Below are 19522 nucleotides of genomic sequence, written 5' to 3'. Positions count from 1 at the left end.
CAATGGTAACAGTGAAGACCCCTGTGGCCAGTGTTTCGGGCCTTCAGGCTTTGGCTAACAGGATCACACCTGGATTCCAGGCCTAACACAGAAAACAAAACAAAGCAAAACCCTTACAATTAAGTGGATTATATTTCTTAAAGGGCCATGATTCAAACATCCGAATCGTCTCACTGTATCTGTTATCACGTTCCCTGTCTGTCTGCCGCTTTGGTTTGTTGAGGAGGGATCTCGCGTAGCCTTGTAGTTACTATTGTAGCCCGGTGGGCCTTGAGCTCCTGATCCTCCTGCCTCCACCTCCCAAGTGCTGGGAGGACAGGTTGGCCACAGCGCTCAGATTTGTGTGCGTGCTTGGAGTCATTTCATGGTGTCCCCGTGGAAAGGCTTTACCATTCTCTGCAGCTCCTGGCTCCTGTAGTTAGGTTGGAACCCACCCTGGGACAGTTACATCGGGGAAGTTGGTATAAATGACAAACCAATGCCTCTCACCCAGTTTGGAGAACGGTGGCGCTTCAAGCAAGGGTGAGCGAAGAGAGGAAAATCCCAGGCTCTGAAGGGCGGATTCCCGCGCGGTGTGTGTGGGAAAACAAACCGAGGGCCACATGCCAGCTTCCCCCAGTCCTGGCCCCCAGCACTCTACATGGTTCCCCATCTTTCCTGGAGGGTTGCAGCTCTCCAAACAGAAGTGATAGACAGGACTGTAGGGGAGGCTCCCGCTAAAATGGGACTTCAGCCAATGGCGCCACCTAGCGCCCAAGGACAATTGCTGCCCGAGAGGCCTGGGAGGCCGCCTAAGGGGCTCCAGGACTCCCTGAGCCCTCGTCTGCTGCTCCCTTGCCCTTGCCTTGTTTTTTTCCCCCGCGCTCCCGCTTCTCTTCTTCCGGAGTGAATTTTTATCTAGTCCTTTGGCGAAGATAGCACTTATGTTCCTGAGAGTCATCAGGTGACGTTGAGCGACGGGTGCTGGGCAGTGCCTGTCGGAACGTTGTGGCTGGGCTGGGTTGAAGTTGAACAAACAGCCTTTGAGTCGTTCTTGTGTCTTATAGGTAGACAGGTGCAAGCGCTGCCTGCACTGTCCCCGTGGGTTGATATATTTTATTTTCGGGGGGTGGGGGGGAGCGGTGCCATTCATTTGAAGAGAAAGAATTGTGTGTGGCTGATCTCTCAAGCAAAGGGGCTCCTGGAGTTGACTCCACAGGCTCCTGTCTCCTCTTGAAAGATGGACTGTGCATCTAGCACCCTGAAAAATCAGGGAAACCCTTCACGAGAATGAACTGCTTCTGCCCTTTGGTCTGAGTTAACCTGAAGGACATTTAGCCGGTTGGCTCAGCACCCCTTTTCCGGCTCTGACAACTTCCATCTTTTCAATAAGGATGCGTTCAGGGATTGTTATTTTTCAGCTACTTCCTGTTGCTATGAAAAGACTCCACAAGTAACTTACAGAAGAGTTTAAAGTTCCCGAGGGAGACGAGCCCCGCCTGGCAGAGAGGGAGCTGAGAGAGCACGTCTCAGCAGCCAGCACAGAGCAGAGGGGGACCTGGGAGCCAGGCAAGGCTCTGAACTCTCAGATCCCCTCACCCCAGCGACACACTTCCTGCAGCAAGGCCTGCCCCCCCAAACAGCACCAGCCACCGAGGACCGAGTGCCTATATATCTGAGCCTTTGAGGGACATTTCTCATTAAAACATTTCTGTTACTGCTGGTCGGTGGCGGGCACGCTTTTAATCCCAGAACTCAGGAGGCAGAGGCAGGAGGAGCTCTGTGAGTTCAAGGTCAGCCTGGTCTACAAAGGGAAATCCAGGACAGCCAAGACTACAGAGAGAAACCCTGTCTTGAAAAACCAAAATTCTGTTACTTTTCTATGGCTGTGATCACCACAACCGAGGCAGTTTTAGAAGTCAATTATGGTTCCGGAGGGTTAGGTCTGGCAGGGTCCGCAGGTGGCAGGCACAGAGGCTGGAGCCAGAAGCTGAGGGCGGAGGGCTCGCATCTTGAACCCCCGGGGGCAGGGAGCGGAGGTAACGGGGAACACAGTGCAGCTTCTGAAACCTCAAAGTCCTTTCTCGGTGACGCACCTCCTAGAGCTCCCCAGTCTGGATGCGTCAGGCTCACGGCAGACGTCTTGGTCATACCTCCACAGCACAAGGATAGTCCAGACGTCCTCAAACAGAAAACCAGGAAGGGAGACTCTGACGAGTCAGCACAAGCTGGGCTGTGGTGCTTCTGGGAAACCGAGGGGAGAGCAGCCACCCCGGGACCTCATTTCTTCGGAGATCCCTCTTTTCAATGCTCCGAAAGAACAACTGATTTAGAAATCTCGAGACTGCCCGGTTATAAGAACACAAAGCTTCGTCTTAGGCCCGTCGAGACAGCCCTGCTCTTATTCAGTGAATATTCAGTTGATCAAAATGCGGAGGAGCCTAATGCTTTCAGCCTGGTGCGGTCTCCGTGGACACCGGGAAAGCTTTGTAGGCCCAGCATGCATAGCTGGATTTCTACTTGGAGGGCCACCCTTCAGATGACTCTCCACCTTCCCCGTTTCAGGACGTGGCATCCTGGTGGTTTCCCCCCAGTTGCCTAGTTTTGCTCATTCTCTGGTGAAAGTTAACTGTCCAGTTTCCTCTTCATCAGCATGTTCTAACATGGCAGCCCCATCTCAGGTCCTCAACTAGTTCATGGTTTTTACCAATAGAAGCGTTATACCGTAATGGGCTCCACTGTGACCTTTTCATGTATGTGTGATTTTGGTCACCTTTGCCCATCACCCCCTATGTGTCCCTCGGCGTATGTGACAGTGACTTAGGGTTGCTCACAGCAGCTGCGCTGAAGGCAGAGAGCACAGCCTGTGATCCTCAGTGGGGAGGCCCTGTGAGCCCCTCCCACTTCACACTTAAAGTTAGGCATCACACGTTTCTTTTATCCAGGTAGAGGTGGCAAACATCCCAATTCTAGACTAAACTGTGTCGTGTGCCCCTTTTGATGTCAGCATCTCAACGAACTTCAGCGACCTAACGGAGGAGGCTTTACCTGCAGCCCTTTACAATTTACTCTCACGTTTGCGCTGACTGTACCTTGGGCAGGTCTACGGGTAATTTGTGCTTCTGCTCACGTTGAGGCTAATCCTGTTCGTTTGACCGAGATTTCATGGACTTACCTCTTGTTGGGGTATATTACCATTTGTGGACATTTTAAACCAAGTGGTGCACTTGAGAATTCTCAAGGGTGTTGTGGGTGTTCAAGAACGGGAAGGAAGGGCCAAGTCTGGTGCCTCTCGCCTTTAATCCCTGTACTTGGGAGGAGAGCCAGGGCCACACAGCGAGGCCAAGACAGAGCTGAGGGACTATGCTGTGTCTAATGAGCACACCCACGGGGCACCACAGGCGCCCACCAGCATCCCACCCTTGGTTAATGCACTCTTTGCCTGTTGCCCAGTGTCCTCAGCATGCGCCGTTGCAGCAACAGAAGGGCGTTCTGCTTGTTTCTGAAAACACAAATCACTACAAACACGGACTTAAAAACCAAGCCATTTAATTTTATCTTTGAAAGTAAACAATACATGGGCCTGGACCCCAAGCCCTAAGAACGCCAGAGTTACAGGCCCCAAAATGTGGTGTGGTCTGAAGAGTTCAGAAGGGTCTGAGCTCCAGTGCTGGGTGGCAGAGTATGGGATCCATGAATTCCATTTAGCAATTATGTCAATTGTCACCCATGGATCTTGTAAGATAGGAAAAAAAAAATTGCAGTTTTAAGGATAGAAGAACAAAGAGAGTCAAAGGCTATGTTGTTCTCACAATCGGACACCTGAGCCACCACACCAATTCATGCAACTGAAGCTGTGGCGTAGGGTTGAGCTCGGTCCTTCTGTCCATTCATCTCCACAAAATGCCACAGCAAGGGTGACCGAGGCAGAGTGCGCTCGCCAGGATAGCCTTTTAACAAGCGCTGAATGTGACAAAGAACCCTCTAGTGGCACTCAGAGTTAGTTTATAAGATTTTAATTTACAAATTAAAAAAGCTACACGATTTACTTTTTCTCCTTTTTCTCTTCTTTTTTCGCGTCACTCTTCTCCTTGTCTTTGTCATCTTTCCTTTCCTTCTTGCTCTCCTCCTTTTCCTGTCCCTCCTTCTTCTCCGCATCGCGGTTGGCAATCTTGTTGTTGATGAGGTTGTGTAAGGCGACCACAGAGCGGATCAGCGAGGCCAGGTACACCACCACCATCTGGTCATTGGTCTTCAGGTAGAAGGCCTTGACGAACTCCTGCAGGCTGGCGTCCGGAAGCAGGTTGAAGACATCCTGTAGCTGGTAGATGATCTGGTGGTTGATTGGCAGCTTGCCGCTGGCTACTTTCTCCAGGTAGCTCCTGATATCCAGGAGCTTGGAGTTCAGTCCCTTCAAACCATGGACCTGGTTTGTGATCCGCTGGGAGAGAGTTCCCACTGTAGTGTCCTTGATGTCTCTGGAACGACCCAGAAGAGAGGCAGAAAGGTCATCAGGTCCCACGCCCACAATGTTCAGGACTCTCTGGGGCTGCAGTGTAGATCCTAACAACCTCCTGGCTGTCTGACTGTGACCTGGTCTTTGCCCTCTCCCACCCGCTTTGCTACAATGTTGAGCAGCTTAAAGCAGTCAGTGGCCATTTTCAAAACCAGGAAGTACTTTAGTGGTTGGTGAACATAAAATCTTTCGGTCTAGCTTATACACATATCCTATCCAGGATGAAGAGTTTCCTGGAGAGCACAGGCCTGCGTTTACACATCTGTCTGCTGTCGAAGTCAGCACTGTGACTTTAGGATAAAGAATGCTGTTCATAGCCACACATGCTCAGTCAAGACACTTTAGAAGTCAGCTTGTGTAACCACTCATTTATAAGAAACCTAAGGCTGAAGAGGCAGCTCACGCCTTTAGTCCAGGCACCTTGCAGGATGAGGGAAGGGGATAGTGACTTTGAGTAGCCTGGGCTACGGTGAGACTGTGTTTTAAAAAACTAAAAAGGCTCAGAAAGTGGCTGTGACCCATCTATAAGAGCAGCACAGTGGGTGGCAGCAGGGGACCTGCCCTGAGCGCTTACTCAGACGATGCAGCCCTCAGGCAGGGGCTCTGCTCTGAACAGAGGGGCACCCTGGGCACCCAATCCGGTAGCCTCAAATGCAGAGACCCACCTGCTTCTGCCTCAAGTACTAGATTTCTACGTGCGCACTACCATGTCCAGCTGGATTTATTATCACATTTGTCCCTGTGTGTGCGTGTCTGCTTATCTGTTCCTGTGCCGTATGTCCCTAGTGCCTGTGGAGGCTAGAAGAGGACATGAGATCCCTTGGAACTGGAGTCACAGGGGTGTGAGCTGCCACATGGGTGCTGCAAACTGAACCTGGGTTCTCTGCAAGAGCAGCCCACGCTCTTAACCCCGAGTCTTCTCCAGCCCCATCACCCTCACCTTAACAAGTGCTCCACGCCAACTTCCTCAGCCTCCTCTGCACCGATCTCACTGGTCACATGCTCAAAGGTTTTCGATGTTGGCGTTCCGTCCTGAGAAGAGGCTTAGCTGTTGTTACTGATTTTCAACACGGCAACTGGCCTGTTTCTCTTCTCACTCTTGACTCTTTTGCTGCTAGTCAGCATGTGTCATGACACATGACAAAGACTTTCACGCAATGGTGGGGCCAGGTTTGCTGGGACTTATTTAGCTTATTTGCATGGTGTCACCACTAAACTGTTTTCTGAAGAAATTGTTTCTTGTCTAGGAAAATTGCTGTATTCCCTCAAGCCCACACTTGGGTGGTGTGTGTCAATACTCCAAAGATTCTTACTATTTCTAGAAAATATCGAACACCTGCACTGGAGGCACAGTCACACCAACAGATTTAACGTATCCATGTGCTGTTCCATGGATCACACGACCAAAGAGCCCCATATGTGACAAACAGAGTAACTGCTGGTTTGAATGAAAGCATGCACTGAGGGCTGAGTCACCACTTGGCCATCCGGTGACTCAACTGTGGTACTCCTGAAGACATCTTTTAGTCCTGTTGCCAGCAGAGGCTCTGCCCCTTCTGTGAGGGCTCTGCCAGCTGCGCTAAGAGAGCCACAGGGCCTTGGGCAAGACTCTCAAGTCACATTACACACTGGACCTGCTGCAAGTATGTCTGGTTTTCATTTTATTCAGGATGGTATGAATTCCCCTCAGGCCATGCTGGTCTTTGGGCACTAGGATGGCCCGAGCCTTCTGAGTTTCTAGATGTCATGACATCTGGGTCAGGGCCAGGGATAAAGCCTTACTGCAACCAAGGCTTGGTGTAAGGCTGAGAGGGAACACCTTAGAACATCCTTTTCAAAATATTTTTTTTGTCTTTTGAGACAGGTCTCTCTGCGCTAGCCTTGGCTGGGCTCACTTTGTAGGCCGGGCTGGCCTTAAACTCACAGAGAATCTGCCTGACTCTGCCTCCCAGAGTGCTAGGATTGCTGGCGTTTGCCACTGTGCCTGGCTCCTTTTTCAAATTCTGAAATATTATACTCTTAATCCCTCTTGGCTCTGAAGACCAGACTCCTTGTACAGTCCCCCACAAACCCTGTCACATCAGGTTCTACCCAAGATCTCACAAGCAGCATTCCTAAGGCTATAGAAAGGCTGGCTACTGTTCACTGCTTTCCTCAATGCAAGACAAGTGTCAAAAGATCACAGGTCTTGCCACCTGGCGCTTCACAGCTCCGTCTTGCTGTATTTGAAAACCCATGGCCTGGCATGAACCCATGAAGGGCCTGGCATCCTTAAGAGGACACACACACCATACTGGATCAGGAACTAGCTCTCAGGCCTGGCCTTTCCCTTGCTGTGAAGGTCTCTTGTAATCATTTAGCTACCCAGACTTCACTGATAACTCTGGCTCGTATCTCATTACTCAAGACTTCAGGTTCTTTAGTGAAAAAGGATTATAGCTTCCTTGCTCCTTTTCTATTTCTAAAATTTGATGATTTAAAAACTCAAGGCTGGTCTGCTAGCAGGACCTTCTCTTTGTTATAGAGAGATAAAGATTTGCTGAGTTGAACATGGAAAAGAAAACAAACGAACAAAAAACTTCTAAACCTCCCCACGAACTTGCTAGCCCCATCTCTAGCCCCAATCAGGCGACTTACGTCATGAACTTCTTCCACTGAAATGTAAGCCTCGGTGGGAAGTCCCAGGTCCTTTGGCTTCACGTCAATAATGACCAACACCTGGTAGAAAAACACAGCGTAGCAAGCTTCTTCCCTTCTGACACAAGGCACAGCCCCGCCCCTTCTTCTGATGACTCAGACCATGTTCTCACTCAATCAGAAACAAGCCAGATGTTCAGCAAGAATAGGTTTACATTTCACATGATCCATCTAGGCATGGATGAATCATGGGAAATATAAATTTCGCCTGTGCCCAAATTTCAACCTGTTTCACTCCCTCCCAAAAATTTTTTTGAAATTTACATTTAAAAATTAAAATTTGTTAGAAAGAAAGAAAGAAAGAAAGAAAGAAAGAAAGAGAACACCCAATTGTGGGAGCTGGTTCTCTTTCCCCAGTGTGGGTCCAGGAAGAAAGAACTTGGTAGGTTTGGCGACAGGGACCTTTACTCACAGAGCCACTTGCTGGCCCCACCAGCCAATCTTAACTTTGATTTTCTCACTTATAAAGACAACATATAGTTTCCGAGAGCAGTGAGTCATTTATGTGGCACTCAGCGGGTGCTGTTATTTGCTAAATACACTAGGTCAGAACAGACTCCACAGAACCACATAGTACTGCAAAAAGCTAGAGAGGCACAGAATGCTTTGTGACCCAGGTCTTCTGAGGACTGTCTTGAAGCTGGCGAAGAGTACCAGAGGGTATTCTGACAGCAGCGTACTTACAGAGTTGGGGCAGTATCTTTTCATGAGCTCATTGATGGCGATGTCGTTTTTGTGCAGCTTGGGGCCAGTGTGGTACCACCCAACTATTCTTTCTCTGGCTGGGAAGCAAAAACTTAGTAAGTCTTAGTTATTTTATCAAAAGTTGTACAACTGACTCAAAAATAATAAAAAACACCAGCACTTAAGTTTTCTACCTTTTTGAGAGTTCCAGACAAAAATAAATCTCGACAGATCTGTGAAATCTAAAACTCCAAAACAGAACTCTAAGAAAATAAGCACTGTGCGATCCAGAGACATCTGTGCCCCAGACTTGCCTAGGGACCAGTCACGTGTGAAATGACCAGTGGTCAATCACAGAGCAATGTATGAGCACATGCAAGTTCCTATCCCAGAGGCTGCAGCTGTGTGGAGGTGCTACCCACAGGGACATGACTGCTGTCCTGAAATAACAGGAACAATGCACTTTGCCAGTACTAAAGCTCTAGGGGCGGGTACATCAGAGGACCAACCCAGCCCAGCCTAGGTGGTCTACACGGCCTTAGACTTCTACTGTAGTTTATTTATTTTACCTCATTTCTTTATCCCCATTAGTCTGTTTTCACTTGGTCCAGTTAAGTGAATCTATCCTTAACAATACACACACACAACTAAAAACTCAGACTTACCATTGACCTTCTTAAACATCCCATACATGTTTTCCAAATAATCATGGTCTAAAAACCAGACAGAATCATCTTTGTCATCTTCATCAAAAGGTACTAGAGAGAGGGGGAAAAAAAGAAAACTGAGACTTTGCCTAAGGGCTGGAAGGCCACCCACGGTGGAACCCCTCAGCTGCACCTGCCTCCCTCATGTGAACTGTCCAACACAGTACTGCTTCAGCTAAAACCTCCAGACTTCCAGCTTCTCTTAAAATGCTAAAGACTTAGACCCCCCTGGGAAGAATCTTAAAAAGGACACACATTCTCTGGCTTGCTGAGGGCCCATTCTTTCTGACATTTCCTGCATGGTCAACTACATTACCTACTGTCCTTTTACAAACCACAGATCCTGCCAACAGTAACATACGGAGCACAAACGTAATGTTCTGGTAAAGATTTGTGACAGAGTATACGGTGACAGTCCCCCTCATCTCTCCTTGCCCTAAAATGTTTAGTGTTGGAGCTGACGAGCTACCCTGATGGCTTGTTCGGAAACACAGCCACTCTTCCACGTCACAGGCCGCAGCAGTTCTTACACTCCAGCAGCTGACACGAGCAGTTGCGGCTGAGACTGCAAGCTATAACTCTTCACCCTCTGGACCTAGCCTGTGGCCACCAGGCTCCCTTTCCCAAGTATAAGCAATTCTGAAACACGCTTTCACGCTGTTTCAGAATTGCTTCACGCTGTAGCAACAAATGTTCATTTTTTTGGTAATCAATATCAAAATCTTGTCCTTTACCTGCAAAACTGTTGGATACGTCAAGTACTTTCTTTTGCCATGATCCCAAAAGCACACCAACAACCCGCTTCTGGTTTCCAACCTTGCCAATTCTGAATGAGAAAAACAGGTGGTCAGTCTTTATCAGCACACACTCAGACACAAAAGGTAGCTACTCAGTGGCAAGTTACCAACAACACAGATACAATTTAGTTCATGTGAGATCCTAGGTCCCTAAACAAATGTAACAGGTTAGTTCCAGGTAATAAAGATAAGGAAAGAATCCTAACTCACACTGGAAGCCTTACTTTCAAAAGATTGCAGATACTTGCGTGCAGAAAAATTCAGGTCTAGTTTTCTCTTTCCCAGTTTCCCCCTTTCCTTAAACTCTCTCCCTCTTCTCTACACTGAAATCTCTTGAGGGATGAAGATGCTACAGTTGAGCACCAGTTCTATGGCACAGCCAATTCTTCCCTAGAACACCTGCACCATGCCAATCAGCTCCAGTTCTACTTCATCCTCTGTACAATCTAGGGGCTCAGGGAGAGATTCCAAACAGGGAGAAAGGCTGGATGAGTGAGAAGGCTCTTGCTTCACAACTTCCACCTTAAACCTTCTGTGTGGTTTGCTGCTACGCAGCCACAAGCATACTGCTCTGCAAAGAAATCTCTTCTTTAGCCACTAGCAAATTGTGTATGTGGAAACAATTCTCTGCTACGGAAACCCACAGGCTACAGTAACCCACAGGCTACAGTAAAATGAATTACACCTCTTCAACAGTCCCAAACTTCACAGGTTAGTTTAACTGTAGTGTTTTGCTTAACACAGAGCGTGGCAAACCAATACTAAATTTAGGGTACAGGTAGAATGAAGGGGTTCTGTGTTCCTGCTGGCTGTTTTTTTTTTTTCTTTTTTTTTAATCCACTGAAAATACTTCAAACAATGAGTTTCCACATGTCACAAGACACTTCACCCAAGGGCCTTTTGGTTTACAAAAGACCATTTGTGTCTTTTAAAAAAGATTTATTTATTAATTTAGTAACTACACAGTATTCTGCCTGCACACCCGAAGAAGGCACCAGATCTTATTACAGATGGTTGTGAGCCACCATGTGGTTGCTGGGTGTTGAACTCAGGACCTTTGGAAGAGCAGTGGGCGCTGTTAACCTCTGAGCCAGCTCTCCGGCCTCATTTGTGTCTTTAAAGCGTTCCATGACACAACCACTGGCAGTGGCTCACCCCATTAGGGACCCTAGTATCTCAAAGGAGCAAAACTGCACCTATTGTAGAAAAGCCCACAGGTCCTGTTAAAAGTCGAGGCCCCACCGTCAATACAACTGAACCCGGGATCGAACCCCCACCTCCGTCTCGAGATTGTTTTCGGCCCTGGCTGAGTTGGCTGCACAAAGCCTGGGTCGGACCGGGCACCAGCACGACTTTACCGCAAGCACAGGCTCCCTGGTGGATCTTCCTATTTGTTAATCAACTAATTAGCTCGTAAAACTTCCGAACACGTGCAACAGGTCTGGCAGGACGAACGGCTGGAGAGAGCGAGGGTGGCAGTGGCAGGAGCTAACCGGGCGAACTGCAGGGTGGCCCCAGTCTACACCCGCCTCATTTTTAAAGGAAAAAGCTGGCACCTTATCCACGCTTTAAAGGTACCCCCCAGCCAGAGTCCCAGGGAGAAACCTGGGGACGTCTTTGTGGCAGACTTTCGGTGACAGCTTTGGCAGGCACAGACACGCGGGGCCGAAGCGCCGTCCTACCACACCGAGCCGCTCCGGTGAAAGGCCCGGGAGCGGGCAGCGCCGTCCCGATTCCGGCCGCTCAGCAGGCGGGCCGGGCCCGGGAGCGGCGGCCTCGGCGGGAGGCCGTCCGTGGGCTCCGGCCACGGCCGTGTGGAGCCTCCAGGGTCGCCCGCCCCCCGCCCGCGTCCCCGGCCGCCGCGTTACGCCCGGCGCGCCCGTGACTCAGCAGCCCTGCGCCGGGGGGCCGCCGCGCGTCGCCTGCTCACCGGTTGAAGTGATCCACCACACTGAGCAGCACCAGGGGGTGGACCACCACCTTCTGCACCGCCAGCTCCGGCATCGCGACCCAGCCCGCCCGCCGGCCCGGCTCCCCGCTCCCCGCAAACACCGGCTACCGCAGCGACACAGGCCGCTCCTCCAGGCCCCAGCGCCTCCCCTTCCGGTTTGACCGCCGCCTCACGGCCGACTTCCGCTCCCGGAGGGCTTCGCGCGCCCGCCCGTACTGTCGCCAGGGCCGCCATCTTGAGAGAGGGAAGGGGCGCTTTGCTTTCTGCGGGAGTCCCTCTGCTGAAGCTTGAGGTGGCGTAGCTTTGGGCCTCAGCTTCTTCCCGGCTCACCGTCTCTCCCGTTCTGAAAACTGTAGAAAAAAGAAGAAAGACATAAATAGTAACAGTTTATACTTCTACCAACTCAACTAGTTACTTAACTTTCGCCTCAAGTCAACACTTTCAAGATTTTGCAGAGGAATTTTATTATTTAATGTTTTATTTCATTATTTTTGAAAAGGGCCGTTGTGTAACACTGCCATGGAACTTGTTGCGCATGTGCCACCACTGTTAGTATTTATATAAAAATGCCATGCACACAACCAATCTAAACCCAATGGGCTTTATTGGAGGGAGATGGAGAGAGAAAGAGAGAGAGGAGAGGAGAGGGAGGGAGGGAGAGCGAAGGCAAGAGAAGGGAAGAGCAAAAGAGCAAGAGCAAAGGGGCGTGGCCAACAAGTCACTGTGTACCTAGCCCAGATGATGTCACAGGACGCAGGTTCTGACTCAGGATGTTGTCAGGACCCTAAAGGTCCCTAAGGGAAGGCCAGTTGAATTGCCTGCACAACATAAAAATCACACCTGGCTTAGAAGAGGTTTGGATGTAGGTTGGGTAATTTATCTCATTTTTATTGCTGGGAGTTTTCCTTAGTGTTCACTTTCATATAATGAATGCAGTGATATTCAGATTTTGTTAATCCCAAAGATTTAAGGAGAAAGACCATCTACCCAAATCACCATGGGCAAATTAATTAAAGTAAGCAATTAATTAAAACAAGCTTTTAAATTTGTGTACATGGGCTATCTCTCCTTAAAAGTGGGGTTCAAGGAATCAGCATTGGATATGAGGAAGACAAGGTTTTTATAGCTCAGAGTTATGGGGATTTCCAAATAGGGGATTTGGTGAGCAAAATAGGGTTACAAAAACAGAACATAAGCATAACAAGTTAGTCATAAGGACCTCCTGAAACAAAGACATGATTGCAAGGTGTTCCTAGCAAGGCAGTCATAACAACAGAACAATTTTTTAAAACAAAGGTAGGGTTTCAGGATGATTGGAGACAAAGGAGTAGTTTCTGGGAATAGATAGTACAGAAACTTTTGTAGTTATGGTCACAAGTGTGGCATAGCCCAATCCTTGAGAAACAGAGGTTTAATCATAAACAGAAAAATGAGCCTAGTTTGTCTTTACTGTAAGATAGCTTTTAAGCCCAAGATGGAGGCAGGGCAATTCATCAGTTTCCCTGTCTTTATGTAACTGTGTAACCAGAGCTAGAAAAAAAAAAAAAAAGCCAGTTTGTGCTAGTTTTATACATTTAAACTTAAGGGTTAAAGAAAAGAAAGCATATTCCAGTACTAACTAGGAAAGAGAAAAAGGCTACAATAGAAAATAATGTGAGACAGGCTTCAGCTTGTTTATAGGAGGAAAAGTACATTAAAATTCACTCAGGTATATATTTTGTTTCATTTTAAAGATTCTGTTTAGCTAGGTTGTGCTGGTACATACCTTAATCCTAGCACTTGGGAGGCAGAGGCAGGTGGATCTCTGAGTTTCAGGTCAGCTTGGTCTACAGAGTGAGTTCTAGGACAACCAGGGCTACACTGAGAAACCCTGTCTTGAAACATTGCCCATCCCTCCCCAAAAATAAAGATGCTGTTTGTCATAATTATTATTGTATGTTTAGGAAGTATGAGTGTGCTTTGTGTGTGTGTGTGTGTGTGTGTGTGTGTGTGTGTGCATATGGAGATCAGGAGACAACTTTGTGGTGTCAGTTCTTTCATGCCACCTCAACATGGATTTGAGGATTAAACTCAGATATTTGGACTTTACCCACAGAATCACTTTCCCAACCCCCAAGATAGACTCTTCAGTTCTAAATGTTAAGGGGGCACAGGCAACCTGTTTTCATTAGTGTGTGTGTGTGTGTAGAGGGATGGAGTTTGGCTATAGTAACATTTAATAATCTGGATTTAAAATTTGAAAACCTATCTGCTTTAAACCTCCAAACCATCTCTCCAATATTAATTTTTGTTTTGAGACAGGGTTTTTCTGTGCAGCTCTGGCTGTCTTGGAACTCACTCTGTAGACTAGGCTGGCCTTGAGCTCACAGAGATCCACCAGCCTCTGTCTTTCTAGTGCTGGGATTAAAGGCATCCACCACTACTGCCCAGCATGTCTTCTGCTTGTAACTTGGTTTCTGTTTAATTTTCCTGTTCAGACTCATGAAAAAGTAAAGGCTGGGCATATTCGTTGTCATTCATAATTAAGGAGATAATAAATATTATTTTTCTTCTTTAAAATTTTTGTTGGTTGGTTTGGGATTATTTATTATTTATGCATTTGCTTGCATGGTGTTTGTGTATGTATTTGTGTGTGTGCCTCTGTGTATCACACATTTACACATGCCCACAGAGGCCAGAAGAGTGTTTTGGATCTCTTGGATCTGGAGTTATGTATGTCTGTGAGTCACCATGTAGGTTCCAAGAACCAAACTCAGGTTCTGCAGAAGAGCAGTGTGTGCTCTGAACCTCCAAGCCATCTCTCTAACAGTGTGTTAATGATCTTCATGGTCCCTGCCATCATTGCTTTTCTCCGAGTCTCCCTTCTTTCTCATGCTCATTATTTGAGGTATCATCACCTTTACAATACACAAAACTGTGTGGCGGGCTACACCTTTAACTCTAGTCCTCAGGAGGCAGAGGCAGGTGGATCTCTGAGTTTACCACCCTGGTCTACAGGGTGAGTTCCAGGACAGCCAGAGCTACAGAAAAACCCTACCTTGAAAAACCAAGACCAAAAAACAAAACAACAAAAACCCAAAAAACAAATCCCAAAACTCAAGACTTTTTACGGAAGTAGACAGGGTTGTAATTTTCTTTAAGGGGATGATTGTAAGCGTTTATTGTATAAAGTTTCTTATTAATGAGGGAGATATAAGAAAGGGAACTGACTTTTAAAGAGCTATTTTGGGGAACTTTACCACACATTTTGGATCAAAGCTTTGCTATTTCATAGTTATTATTTAATTTTTTTTGTTTTTGAAAACATTAATGTAGCCAGGTGTGGTGGCACATACCTTTGTGATCCCTACAGAGACAGGTGGAACTCTGTGAGTCCCAAGCCAGCCTGGTCTATACAGCAAGTTTCAGGCCAGGCAAGGCTAGTGAGACCCCTTCCATAAACTGTTAACGTAGGGCTAGAGATGATGGTCTGTAGGAGGCTGCTTCCAGGACACACAAATCCCCGGGCTTAATCCCAGGACCCACATGCAGAAAATGTTGGTACATTTACCAAAAACATTTAATTCCTGTTCTTTTTTCCTTTATTTTGAGACAGAGTCTCATTATGTAGTCCTGGCTAGTCTGAAACTTATTATGTAGACCAGACCAGCGTCTTCTGAGATTACAGGTGGAGCTATCAAGCCCTCAAAATAAGGTTGAAGAACACACTTTCTGTTTCTGATCACGGGCACTTTTTAGAACAGCAAGCGGTGCCGCGCAGAGAGAAAAAACAGTAAAGATTTCCCATCCTCTCACCTCCGGATAGACCAATACTCTGCAGGAAATACTTGAAAGTTTTGAAGAATTCTGGCTTTGGGCTCTGACAGCTTCCATCCTGTCCCCTTGCTGTGGGGTTACTGGACCTCACAGCACCACTCACTTTTAACTTTTAATTTCTGCCTCACGAGTGATAGGGAGAATGCCTCGTGTGCTTTGCGGTTGAGTCCCTCAGCAGCTGAGCACGCGTGGTCTTTGTGTCTATGAAGAACTGGGGGACGTGTGCTCAGAACCTCCTATCGTGTGTCTAGGCAGTCTTTTGATATCCTTCCTGGGTCCTGCCAATCAGATTTCACAGCTTGTTTTTCTTAGTTTGGAGAATCTTACTTTGCTTTTAATTTTTTTTTTTTATTCCTTTAAATTTATTTTTTACACTGATATGGTTTTGTGTGGGCATTCATGCCGTGGTGTGTGTGTGTGTGTGTGTGTGTGTGTGTGTGTGTGTAGGTCAGAGGATACCTTTTAGGAGTTGGTTTTCTCCTTTCACCATGTGCTTCCTGGGTATCAGAACCAGGGCCTCAGGTTTGGTGAGAAGCATCTTTACCCACGGAGCTGTCTTCTGAAAAGTCAATCGGATGACTTCTACTACTTCCCAAGATAACAGAACTTTTAGATTATGAAAACGGGGGGCTGGGGGAGGGCGCTCAGCCAGCAGAGAGCCTGCTGTGCAAACACAAGGACCCGCGATGGAGTCCCCAGCGCAGCTCTGGAAACTCGGGTGTCTTGGTTTGTCTGTGACCTCAGAATGTAAGATTGGAGGCAGGAAGAGCCATGGAGTTTGTTGACCAGTTAGCTTAGCTATCAGTACACCTTTGGCTCAGTGATAAATCCTGTCAGAGAAAACAAGGTGGGGGGTGATGGAGGAAGACCCTGGGCATTGAACTCTGGGCCTCGTACATGCACACACGCACGTGCACCTGTATGCATACACACACACACACACATGCGCTCACATATATGCTGCACACACATTCACACAAAAGTGTTTTTTAAACCTGGGGGGCTGGAGAGATGGCTCAGTGGTTAAGAGCACCGGCTGCTCTACCAGAGGACCTGAGTTCGATTCCCAGCACCCATATGGCAGCTCACAGCTGTCTGTAACTCCAGTTGCAGGGGACCTGATGCCCTCTCACCAATGCATGTAAAAAAAAAAATTAAATAAAAAGCCCTAAAGATAGTGTCTCACTGTGTAGCCCTGGTTGTGCTGGAGCTTGCTATGTAAACGAGGATGACCTCCAAACTCACAGAGGTCCACTTGCCTCTGCCTCCTGAGCCCTGGGGTTAAAGACATGGGACTGCACACTCAGCATGGAAAAATGTATGTTGTCAGCCCTCATTATACAATGTGCTAAAGCATGCTTGCTGGTGTGTAGAGACTGATTCGGAACAGGCCTCTTCATCTCACGTCCTACGCGACGCCGTTCAGCACAGGAGAGACGTGTCTAGTATAGAGAGAGCTTGGGTACATTTCCTCTCTAATTTTGTCCTTTGAGATTTAGTGACTATCAAGTGATCAAAGGCTGATTTAATTTTCTTTATGTGTCAAATAAGGCTTGAGATGGGAGTCCAAAGGAAATATCTTTTTGATGAATACATACAGTGGATATAAAAAAGACCACTGGAAATAAAAAGGAACGCTTTTTTTTTTTCATGTTGCCCCCTGATTTTTAAAATATGGAAATGACTTTAAGTAATCCCTGACACTGGAGCCACTCCCGGTGGCTGAATTCTTTCAGAGTAATGCGGAAGAGGTAGGTGGCTCTATAAAACCCATGGTCTTTTGTTGATCAGATTCTGGTCTTAACTTTCGGGGGACCTGATGAGATTTTTAAGGCTAATCTAGTTTTCTCTCCTTTGATCATTTCTGTCTTTAGTTTAGGGAGTTATTTTCCCTGACCCAGGATCTTGAGAGAGTTCTCATTTTTGTTAAATCTAGGACGGAATAATGGCCCTGTAAATACTCTAGCAATACCTTGAGTTTTGAGGCCTCTAGTTTTCATCTTATTGAAGATAAGGAAGAAGAAGGAAGAGAGGAGGAGGAGGAGGAGGAGGAGGAGGAGGAGGAGGAGGAGGAGGAGGAGGAAGAGGAAACAATGACAGCAGCAACAGCAGGAGACTTAGGTCTAGCACAAGCCTGTGTCTCCTGCTGGGTTTCAGAGATAGCCATCTTGGGGATACCTGGTAATTTGGGCTCTCTGGAACCACATTTACACAAGACCGAGGATGGACCCACCTTAAAGATGTAGATTGGTTTGGCCCAGTCATACAGCCTCAGAGTTGGGGGAGAAAATGGTGATTGTTGAGATAGTGGGGCTTTGTCCCAAGATGTGGCTCCTCATCGCAGCCTCTCGAGACCGGAGGTCTGATTCCAGAGGTTGCCAAGCTTGTCTGAGGAAACGAGAACTCTTTCGGGAACTTGTTGAGAGACATCCAGACAGAGGCATGGGCACCGCTCACAGTGGTTCTCTAACAGGACACAGCTCTGAGGAGGAGACAAAGCAGCTCCCCAACTTAGGAAGTTTGGCCACTCGAGGCACCCGCACTGCAGCTTTGACAGCAGCAGGAGACTGGTATTTGTAGGAATGGCTGGTGTCTGGCAATACCAGCAGGCCTGTGGGATGTGGAGACATGCAATAGGCTAGGGCCAGAGCAGGTAAAAATAATGCCACAGAACACAGAGAATAACGCCACAGAGAATGGCCTGAGCTTGTGCCCACGCACAACACCTTTGAGGTTCTAGAAGTACCTGAGGCTGGAGAAGCATGTTAATGTGCTTCCTGCTTCTTGCTTTTCTCACGTAAAACATTTGCTCTGATTTGTGGGTGACATCCACCTGTGAGGGGGTATAGGCCACGACAAAGTGAGCCAGAAAATGTTTAGCCTCGAAGAGGAAAACAGAAACTGTTCCACGAGTGATGGGCAGTAGCTCTGCTAGCTAGGACACTGTCTTGCTAGAGTTTCCTGTGTTTTGTTTTGTTGTTTTGGGACAGGATACCATGGAGTCCAGACTGGCCTTAAACTTGATGAGAAGGATGACTGTGAACTCCTGTTCTTCCTGCTCCTACTTCTCACCATTGGTCTGTACCACCAGACAAAGAGCTAACACTTTGTTTTCTGATTTTTATCATTCCTAACCTAGGCTGGGGCTCTTGGTGTGTGGGGTACCTCCTGTAGTCTAAATAACTGCCATGCTGAGTTCCAGAGAGAAAGCTCAGTTGTGTAAGAGTACTTGCTCTTGCAGAGGACTTGGGTTCCACTCACAGCACCCACATGACAGCTCAGAGCCAATGGCATCTCCAGTTCCAGGTAATCAGACACCTGCTTCTGGCCTCCCTGGGCATGAGGTATGTATGTAGTGCAGATATCTAAATAGAGGCAAATATGTATACACAGAATTTTAAAAAAGAATTACCTTACCCACCTCCACATCTCAGGCAAGGTCATGAAGAATGAAGATGTGTTGTAAGGGGGGGTCAAAGGTCATAGACAGGGTCAAAGTGTCTCTCCTTTGGCCTTTGCCTCAGCCAGCAGGCAGTGTGCCGGATGAGCGAGAGTACCAGAGGGCAGGGAAAGCTCAGCCTGGAGGACTTTGGATGGTCTCCACTTGCTCTGTGTCTACTTGGGAACATAGCACAGAGAGGCCCGAAGAAGAAAGGCTTTCAGATCTGAAGGTCGGTCAGAGCCACGGGCGATCTCATATGGCACATACAGGACACACAAGCCCCTAGAGGTGATGGCACTGGCGAGGGTAGGCCTGTAGCCTACCTAGGATCCCTGAGCCAGCCCTGCCAAGGTCATCCAGTAACCTTGGACGTGAAACATGGGTGTGGATGCTTCTGGGGCTTCTGCTCGTTTTCACAGATCTCTATATGGTCCGTGAGCTGCTGCTGCCTCAGGTGTTCTAAGAGCTTCCTGACTCTCCAGCCCCTGCCTGCTCTAGCGTCTCCATGAACTATCTTTGCTTAGAGAATCTTTTTTCCCCTGGAGGGGATTAGGTGCTGTCTTTTCTTCTCTAAGGTCCCAATGACCAGCCAAAGAGTTCGGTTTTACCAGAGCTCCCTCTCAAGGGAACCAATGAGTTTATTGGGCTTCCTTACAGAGCCTGGTTGACAGGGTTCCTAGCAGGACCACGGGTGACCCCAAAGCAGCCACACTGGGAAATCTTTGCTCAGCGTGGATGGAGACCTCTTCCCTAGGCCCTCCCAAACTACATACCCTGTCCCCTTCCAGAGATCCCGGAGGCCATGTGCATTTAGGGAGGAATTGCCTACAGCTGCCTCAGACGAGGGCCCAATGGCTGCCCCGACCCTTCCTCCTCCGAGGGAGTATCAGCAGTCAACACGCCTCGCCAGGGTTATTGTTTGCGAGTAGTCAG

At 47.9% G+C, this 19522-nt stretch overlaps 1 protein-coding gene across 1 annotated transcript; it reads right to left on the bottom strand.

Annotated features, from left to right (window-relative positions):
- Positions 1-3511: 3511 nt before the first annotated feature.
- On the bottom strand, positions 3512-11515 carry Psmd7 (proteasome 26S subunit, non-ATPase 7). Its single transcript, XM_021632860.2, has 7 exons — positions 11311-11515; positions 9318-9409; positions 8542-8634; positions 7877-7974; positions 7133-7213; positions 5436-5527; positions 3512-4457 (listed from the first exon to the last, which is right to left on the bottom strand). Exons 1-7 carry the CDS (start codon positions 11382-11384, stop codon positions 4025-4027), a joined length of 963 nt encoding a protein of 320 aa, XP_021488535.1. The 5' UTR covers positions 11385-11515; the 3' UTR covers positions 3512-4024.
- Between the last annotated feature and the right edge of the window lie 8007 nt (positions 11516-19522).

This window comes from Meriones unguiculatus, chromosome 10, assembly GCF_030254825.1.
Source record: "Meriones unguiculatus strain TT.TT164.6M chromosome 10, Bangor_MerUng_6.1, whole genome shotgun sequence".
Classification (NCBI taxonomy): domain Eukaryota; kingdom Metazoa; phylum Chordata; class Mammalia; order Rodentia; family Muridae; genus Meriones; species Meriones unguiculatus.
Note: the sequence above shows the minus strand (reverse complement) of the source record. Positions and strands in the feature narration are given on the sequence as shown.